This window comes from Cajanus cajan, chromosome 4 (assembly GCF_000230855.2).
Source record: "Cajanus cajan strain Asha chromosome 4, NIPB_CcT2T_4, whole genome shotgun sequence".
Taxonomy (NCBI): Eukaryota; Viridiplantae; Streptophyta; class Magnoliopsida; order Fabales; family Fabaceae; genus Cajanus; species Cajanus cajan.
Window position 1 is genome coordinate 59464446 of NC_138520.1, and position 9630 is coordinate 59474075.

Genomic DNA, 9630 nt, shown 5'->3' on the forward strand with positions numbered 1-9630 from the left:
CGTCGAAACCTCCTGCATCGTCGTCGCTGCCACCGCCTTCTTCTTCATGCGCTTCCACGCGCCCGTCTTCGTTGCCTCTCTCTCGCTGTCCCTGCAGGCCAAGTCCGCGGAGGAGGTCGCCCAGGAAGCAGAGAGAGCTCTTGAAGAGCACCTCACTGCCAATCCCGAATACACTGACACGCTACACGCGCTCATGGAGTGCAAAATCAAAGCTCGCAAGATCGAGGAAGCGATGGCGGTTCTGGACCGTTTGATTGAAGTTGACCTGGAGGAGTATGAGTGGTCGTTGCTGAAGGCGAACATGCACATCTACAACGACGAACACGCTCAGGCACGAAACCTGTTCGAGGAAATCCTCAAGCGAGACCCGCTCCGCCAAGAGGCCTTCCACGACCTCGTGATGGCGACTTCGGAGTCTAACGAGCCTCTTAGAGCGTTACTGAGGAGAGTGGAGGAGGCGCTTGAGGCGTGCAAGAAGCAGAATAGGGATTCCGACGTGAGGGAGTTCAAGCTATTGATTGCAAACTTTATTAGTGTCTTATAGGTTTGTGTGAATTGAAAACTTGGAATGGAAGTATTTGGTGAATGTTGGTTGTTAAAATGCCTTTTTCGTTGTTTATTTAGTTTGGTACAAATTGGGGTCACCAGCCGCACCTTCATTTGTGATGATTTCATTAATCAGTTGATTTTGCATCCTCTGTTGACTGAATTTTAGAATCGTGGGGGATTGGGGAAGGTTAGTTTTTTATGTCAGGGTGAAAAGTTCTATTTCTGTTCCTTTAGGTTTTGGTCAGACAAACTCATCACTTGGATTGAATTAGAAGTACTATTTAATTTATCTTTCCTTGAATAAGATGTTTATACATATTTGGATTGAATGTTATTTTGGCTTGCAAAATGTTGAATTTTATAAAACACATGCCCTCCATCCTGTAACACCCTAGTTTTCATGCTTTTGATGAGGGTAATTTAGTAATTTTAAGTGTGACTTAGTAGCCCAGAACGGGCCATTCCAAATATGGAACGGGTCGTTCCAAACTACTAAAACAAGCGTGATTTAGTAGCCCTGAACGGGCCGTTCCCAAACTGGAACGGGCTGTTCCAAGCTACTTAAATGGCCCACAAATTCTAATTGAGAACGGGCCGTTCTGGTTTTAGAACGGGCCGTTCCAAATATGGTCGTTGTGTGCTAACACGCAGACCCAGAACAGGCCGTTCTGATTTTAGAACGGGCCATTCCAGATGCCAAGTTTACATATGCCGCAAGGATCCAGAATGTGCCGTTCTGGATTTGAAATGGGACGTTCTGGCCTCTCCGAAAATCTATAAATAGAGCACCCATGCACTGTTTCTAGACACACTTTCTAGAGACCAATGTAACACCCCAATTTTCAAAAAGGTTATTATTATTATTATTATTATTATTATATGGTATTTGGTCATAATTATTTTAATAATTATAGAGGAATATTATTTTGTACGTTTTAAATAATTATTATTTTGGACAATTATTTTGTACGTATTAAATAAGTATTTTTATTAGCATTTTTAAATAAATATTTATATGTTTTAAGAGAAGGTTGATTTTATATGATATTTTGTTATTGAAATTATATTATTATATTTAGGGTCAGAAATATATTATTATTATAGAGAAAAAATATTTTATAATATACATGTATTTATTTTATTTAATTATTTTGAGGAAAATTAGAAGTGGGTTAGAAGAGAAGGAAAATGGGTTGGGTTGACCCAGTCCAATGGATTAATTTTAAGAAAGGAGTCAGGTGGTGTTAACCCTATCTGCCTCATTTGCGTTCTGAAGGGTTAGGAAAAAAAAAGAGGAAAAACAAAGAGCTCTAAGGAAGAGTACTCAGGAACGATCTTAGATCACACCAAGACCATTCATCTTCTGCTCATCCAGGTACGGGGGAGATGGGTTTCTTCATATGTGAATATAGGGGTGTTCGGGTAGTGAGGGCAATCCCTAAGTCCCTCTAGGAACTCTATTTAAAATTCTGAACGATTATCTGTGCAATCGATGTTCTAAATTCTTAATTCATTTGGAAGAACTTATTTCTTGAATTGTCTTTGAATTCCATTGGGGCTTTCTTGTTAATTCTTTATCCTTAAATTTGATGACTTGAATTTTATGTGTTAAGAAGAGTTTAGATTTCTTTTTTGTAAAACCAATGGAAACCAATTTTTGAGGCTTGAGATGTGTATGGATTGATTTGGAACGTATGAAGAATATAAATGGAGTTAAACTGAACCAACGGGGTGTAGAAGTAGTGAAAATTGGTAAAAACCTGGTTGGAACTCGTAAAACGCATGTTTAATTTCACAGAGGGGAGTCTGGGCAGAGATTTGGGCGCTCAGCGCCAGTTTTGGGCGTCGGGCGTCGGGACCCCGACATACGTTTGTAATTTTGCGATATCTTTCTGTGTAGTTATCCAAATCGAGTGCCGTTTGTTTTGTTAGAAACTAGACATCTGGGGCTACCATTTAGAGACAAGAATCGTGTAAAAATATTAATATTTGATCAAGTTATGTGAGTTGAAATTTGAGCCTTCCAATCTGTGTGCGAACCACAACATCAATTTTTGTGAGCCCTGAATGGTAACCTAAACGACTTTATTAGGATTTGTGTTCTTCATGAAAGTTGTAGATATTGATGTTAGGATTCTAATGGAGTTGGGGTCACTTATAAAGGATATATATATCTCGAGTTATGGTTAAATTATTAACTGAATGTCATAGATATTGTGATGTGTGTGAAGAATTATGTGAAATTTGTGGTCTATGATGTTGATAACTTAATGATAGGTACCTAGCATGTGAGGATGATATTGCATGGATTGTTATTGACATGTGATGATGTTATATAATGGAGATGCATTAATTATGAGTTACGTGGGATGCATGAGTTGCATGAGACTTATGAGTTGCATGTGGTGCTTGAGAAGCCAGACGTGGCTATATTGCATTGGACCCTGGGCCCAGAGAGGGGTTGAGACAGGGGGGACCATGACGGGAGGCATTCCATGCGTGGGCCGTTGGGTGTTTAACTGCGCAGCTCACTGGCCACAGAGGGTTTAACGGTGGGTGGATTGCCTTTGCACGGGCCGCTGGGTGTTTAACCGTGCAACATACCGGCCCTGGGAGGGTGTGAGAACGGTATGCCCACATTGGCAACAACTAAGGGAATTGACGAGGTACGCCCATTGTGCGGAGTGCCAAGTTGAGACTCTTAGGAGAGGAGATGTGTATGAGCATATAGTGAGCATGTGTATGAAAGCTTGTATGATTAAAAAAAATGATGTTTGGTAATTATATGAGATGTATTTGTTGTTTATAGTTAATGATGATATTTTGGTGCACGGTGTGGGGTGGGAATTGGGTAGCTCTATGTTCATATATGATGTTATCTATCTCTCACCGTCCTGTTTTTATGTGGTTTTCTTTTAGGTGAAGATGAATGCACTCATAGTGTTGAGTTCTAAAGGGAAAGGGTTCTGCTCTGATAGGATGTGACATTGGGGCATGAATTTAGGATGCTTTAGTTATGAATTGTTATTTGTCATTTGAGGAGACTTATTTTAGGAGTTTTATATTCACCTTATATTTGTAAATTCTGGATCCCTTTCATTTTTCTTTAGAGACCTTGATAATTTTATTTTAAGAGTAAAACTTTATTATTATTATTATTATTATTTCTATTTATTTCAAGACTTGTGAACCTATGAGTTTTTATTAAAATATGTGGTCCCTTCTTGATGTTATATTTATTGAATTATTCTTATTGTTGTTACTTATCTATTATGGGGTAGAAGGGTGTCACAACCAAGGTGAACCAAAAGAAGGAGATCAACCAGATTCCGCTCTAGCTTTGTCTTCTGCTTATCCAGGTAAGGGGGAGTGAGAAATCTCGCTCAGGGTGCGGGAATAATTGTTGGGTAGTAGGATTGGCCCCCAATCCCTTGCCTGATGCATGTTTCTAGGAACAGGAAAAATATGAACGTTTTCTATTTTGCCTTCTGATTGTTCTGTTGGGCTTCTTGTTGGATGTGATGTGTAGATATGTGATTGATTTTGAGAATGATCATGCTTTGATATGAATTAGAGTGCTCTATGGGTTCCTACGGGAAACCCTATGAGAAACAGGCAAAATAGGAATGTTTTCTGTTTTGCTTTCTGATTCTTTCATTGTGTTCCTTATTGGATGTGATGTATGAATATGTATTTGATTTCAAAATCAGATAAGTTTTGATATGAATTAGAGTGCTCTGTGGGTTCTTTTGGAAAACCCTATGAGGTAAAATTAAGAATATGATCTATGGATGATTTGAGGCATTATATGTAATGTTGATGATAGCTTCATGTTTTAGATAAGTTCTTGGTATGATTTATGTATCATTTTGATGTATATGATGATGAGAAGTTTCTTTATGAGACTATGGGAATATGATGTGAGAATGTGAAAGGTGAACATATGATCTGTAATATGACATTGTGACATAATGTGACATGAGATATGATGAGATGTGAAATGTGAAATGAAATGTGAAGTGTTGAGTCAATGTAATTGTGAATGTGAGACATGCATCATATTCATATATGACTTATTCCAAGTATGCCGCTTAGGCCGCATACTAGTGATGTAACAAGCTATGTGATGAAATGACTTATGACAGGTGTGTTGCTTAGGCCGCATACCAGTGATGTAATAGGCAATGTGATGAAATGACTTATGCTAGGTATTGCTTAAGCTGCATACCAGTGACTTATGTTTGTTGTGTGTGTGTGTGCTATCTAACCTTTATTTCTGCACTTGAACCTGAGTGAGATGTTTCTCACTCCTTTGTTGTTATTTGTCTGTGTTTAAATTGTGTTGCAGGTGAACATCAACATGAGGATGTTGGTGATGAGGCGTAAGCTTCAGTTGGGCATGCTCTGATAGGATATGTGACATCGGGACTTAGTTAGGTTTGGCATTGGAGTTTCATTACTGTTATTTGGAAAGATTGATGTTTTATTTTGTCATCATTTCCACATTAGACTACGATTTGTGAAATATGAATGTGAACTCTCTATCTATGTATTTTGAAACCTTATTTTTAAGAAAGTTTTATTTACTCAAGAATGTACTTTATATTTATTGTATATTATGTATTTGGGGTAGAGGGTGTCACACATCCACTTGAACAGGAAATCCTACGTGGGAACAATGAGATTAGGAATGTAGAAAGGGAGATAAATCTATATCGGTTCATCTAAAACCGATGTAGATTATAATCTTTTTATTATTACTTTAAAAGAAATGCATTATTTTTTCATACAGGACTTGCGAAAGGGTACAAGATAGAGTCGTCAATTATTCTCACAACAACACACAACTAATCCCAAACATAGGCCAGTCTGGTAGCCATTGCTAATGCATTCTTCGTTACAAGTTTCCACATTACATGGCCCTATACAAGCCTTCATCCTCGGATCCTCCTCATTCAGGCATGTTGCTGGTCCTGAGATAGGTTAACCAATTAATTGAAATTAATAATTATGAATTAATTATCTAACATATGACAAATACATAAACTATTATTGTTCTCCAGAAAACATGTATAAGATGAGTAAACTTTCAACTTGGTTATCTTATGAGAAGATTTTTATCATCAAATTAATTTTTAAAGGCTATATATTATTGAGTTATTCTTTTAAAAATTGTCTCTCATTTTACCCTTTAAAACAATTTTTTTTTCTTACATATACTGTGTTTGACATAAATAGCTGACAAGGTAATAACTAAAGGTTAAAAATATTATAACCTTTTAACTAAAAGTTAAAAATCGTAAAATTAGCCTACTATATATTAGAGGTATCTAATAAAATTATATTTTGAATTAGATAATAAATATAAATGATATAAAGTGACGCAGCTTTAACTTTTTAGTTAATTTTAAATTATTTACATTTTTTGGTTATAATATAAGTTATGCTAAAGATCAAATATTTTATTAAAAATTGAAATTAAATAGTATAAAAAGTGTAATAATTAAAGTAAACAATGTAACACAAAAGGTAGAATTTTATTTAAATTAACAGTGTAATATTATTACACGACATGTTTAAGTACTGAGGTTAATTAAAAATGATAAAATAATAATAATAATAATAATAATAATAATAATAATAATAATAATAGTAAGTTATAAGTCAAATTATATTAGAAAAAAAAAATTAAAGTTGCCTATCAACTAGAAATATGACAAATATAAAACATATAAATAAGACAATCTTTACTTTTATAACCTAATTTTATACATGATTAAGTTAGGTTCAAACTTACATTCGAAGTATCAGACCTATATAAATCTACTTTAAAAAGATCCAATAGTTTGTATAGAAAAAAAAATAATTTTGAAGTCTAGTTTATCATAGATCATAAAAAAAAAAATTACCATTTATTTAGATAAAAAGCTTAATAGTATTTGACGTGAAGAAATATATTAAAAAAAATTTAAAATCTCATATTAACTAAAAATATGATAAACAAAATTATATAAATGAAAGAAAATCCTTACCTTATCAGTTACTTATTTTAAAGTGAATTTTGTAAGATTAAATTAAAAAAAAATCACATTCTAACGGGCATTACTTCAAGTAAAATGTGAAAAAAGAAGCACCATAGACTAGTGAGATAAATATACCAATCATTTTAATTTTAAAACAAATTGATAAATTAGACTAGTTAAGATAAACCATATTTTTGTCTTGTATGTTATTAGAAAAAATCATTTTATCATTTAACTCTTCAATTTGTGTCATCAATATGGTCCTTTTGAAAAGTGACTGATTATTTTTTATATTGATAAAATTTTAAATATTTTTTTTACTAACTTAAAACATCAAACTTATCCCATTAATTATAACTTAATCAAATTGCTTCACCTCGTCAATAATCTAGAGATGAATATGGTAATGTTTATAAGTTTTGGAAAACTAACTAAATCTTTAAAAGATGAAGATACATGTTGACATATTAACTATTTTTTAAAGTATAATCTAGTATTAAATATTTGAAAAGCTGTCATAATGATACTCTATTCCTTGGAGAATATCAAGTGAAGAGTTCAAAACACTCAATATATATATATATATATATATATATATATATATATATATATATATATATATATATATATATATATATATATATATATATATATATATATATATATATATATATATATATGACTTAGAATATCTATAAAAATTCACCATAAAAATTGTTTATACATCTCAGTAATATATGTGTCGTAATCACCAAAAAAATCAAAATGAGATTTAGAAGAAACACGACTAATAGGATACAAAATATTATTTTCATTTATTTTCGTTTTTTATAAGGCCTTAATTTATTTTCGTTACAAAAGAACTTAAGAGACGAAATTAACCCCTATTTATTACCTGAAGACATGATCAAAGCAATGCATAAAATTGTAAAGAAAAAATGTTGGTAGACGTGAGAAGCCATTTTTTTTTTTTTGAAGATTTCACCTTTGAACTCTCGTATCTTTCCTTCTTGTAAGGAAGATGAATAACACGATGTACCTTATATAATATCTATTTGAGAAGTTAAGAGAATTAAAATTAAAATGAATTGAAACATAGAATTGAGAGAGAAGGGAACGGAAGATGCTATCTGTTGAGCCATTAATGTACTTCTTTCTTAAATGATATATGGAGTAGACTATAACTGAAATGAAAAACTAGGAAATTTATCCATAGAAGTTACATTAGACAAAGAAGTATCACCTCCAGCTAGTGTACCCTATAACGAAAAAGAACACGAAAAAGTTTAATTTAAACCAAACAACAAATTAAACAATGATATCATGATCAGCCTTCACCAAAAGTGACAAAGTATATAAATTTGACACTTAACCTATGAGTTAAACACACGGACGTAAGAGCTTCTTTGGTACATAAGGTAACAGTTTAGTTAAACTGATTTTTATTTTCACACATCAAATTTTTTTTAATTATTTTAATTATTTGACATATTTTCAAGAACCAATTCTTATTTTAAAAAAAATAAAATAACTATAATAATACTCATTCAGATCATTGATTTGATTATAGTAAAATTTAGTAATTTAAAAAGATGTGCAATTATTCAATACAATTAGTTTACTATTAATAGAATTATTTGTTTATTTATATTATTACACTACAAGAAAACGGTGAATAAGCGGCGAAAAATAAGCGTAGGTTAATAGTTGATGCAAATAGTGTCGAAAAAGCCGACACTATTTTAAGATGTAGCATTGGCTTTTTCGACACTAAACTTAATTTAAATTTAAATTAAATTAGTGTCGGAAAAGCTGACGTTATTCTGACGCTAAACTTAAAATATTTAATTTAAATTTATTTTAAATTTAGCGTCAGAAATGTCGACGCTATTCTTTAAATATAGCGTCGGTTTTTCTGACACTAATTTAATTTAAATTTAAATTAAATTAGTGTCGGAAAAGTCGACACTATATTTAAAGAATAGCGTCAGCTTTTCCGACACTAAACTTAATTTAAATTTAGTGTCAAAAAAGTCGACGCTACATCTTAAAATAGCGTCGGATTTTCCGACAGTATACGTGTTTTGAGAGAGATAAAGATAATTTTTTCAATATTATATACGCATAATGTGTTTTAGTACACTTGGTTATCAAGTTCACTTAAAACCTCAAGGTTCACGGATCGAGTCCTAGGAATGTTAAAAATACAAACAAATAAATGATAAACTGGAAAAAGAAGATAAAGAAAAAAATAAAATAAATTTTGTGTCAACATAGTGTCGGCTTAACCGACAATAAAAAATTAAAATAATTAAATTTATTAGTGACGGCTTAGCCGACAAAAAAAATGTGTTGACTTATTTAGCGTCAGCCAAAAACTGACGAATAATCGACAATATTACGTCGGTTTTTATGATTTGAATCGGAATATTCTTGTAGTGTTAATAATATATATTAATTATTATTATTATTATTATTATTATTATTATTATTATTATAATATATAGATAAATAGACTGATATATCAAGTCTAATAGGTTTTTCTTTATAATCCTAAGTTTTGTCATTCCTACCCAATTTAATAAATCAGGTACTATTTTTATTCGCACTCATATCCAATCAAATCAAGTATTCTTTGTTAAAATTGAAATGGAATTAGACATTATTCACAACTACAAATTTACTTATCACTCGTATGCATCACGAAGTAAGCAACACCCCGTCAATCATTTTGTATTTAACATGCTTGTCTAGCACATTAACAACTAACGAAATCCTCACAAGATTACACCATTTCTCAAATTCCTCCTCAGTAACACAAATGGTAGGACATGGACACAACTTGACAGTCATCCCTGTCGAAAACATCATCATCTTTATAACACTCGTCATTTGGAAATTCTATCTCCTTTACAAAACTATTAAAGTTAGTGAAGATCTTCCCTATAAGTTGGAGGAATGTTTTCTAAAACCCATCTACACATCATTCATATTCTCGTGCACAACAACAACACCTTCCTTTCGTTTAACTGTTTTAGTACTCTCTCTAAAATCTTGT

At 32.3% G+C, this 9630-nt stretch overlaps 1 protein-coding gene and 1 long non-coding RNA gene across 2 annotated transcripts; one reads left to right on the plus strand and one right to left on the minus strand.

Annotated features, from left to right (window-relative positions):
* The first annotated feature begins 46 nt into the window (after positions 1–46).
* Positions 47–544, plus strand: LOC145957408 (uncharacterized). Its single transcript, XM_083073658.1, has one exon. The coding sequence runs from the start codon at positions 47–49 to the stop codon at positions 542–544; it is 498 nt and encodes a 165-aa protein (XP_082929784.1).
* A 4696-nt stretch (positions 545–5240) lies between these two features.
* On the minus strand, positions 5241–7724 carry LOC109814817 (uncharacterized). The gene is made up of 2 exons (XR_002241102.3): positions 7468–7724; positions 5241–5522 (listed from the first exon to the last, which is right to left on the minus strand). It is a non-coding gene; the product is annotated as an uncharacterized LOC109814817 (long non-coding RNA).
* Positions 7725–9630: the final 1906 nt, after the last annotated feature.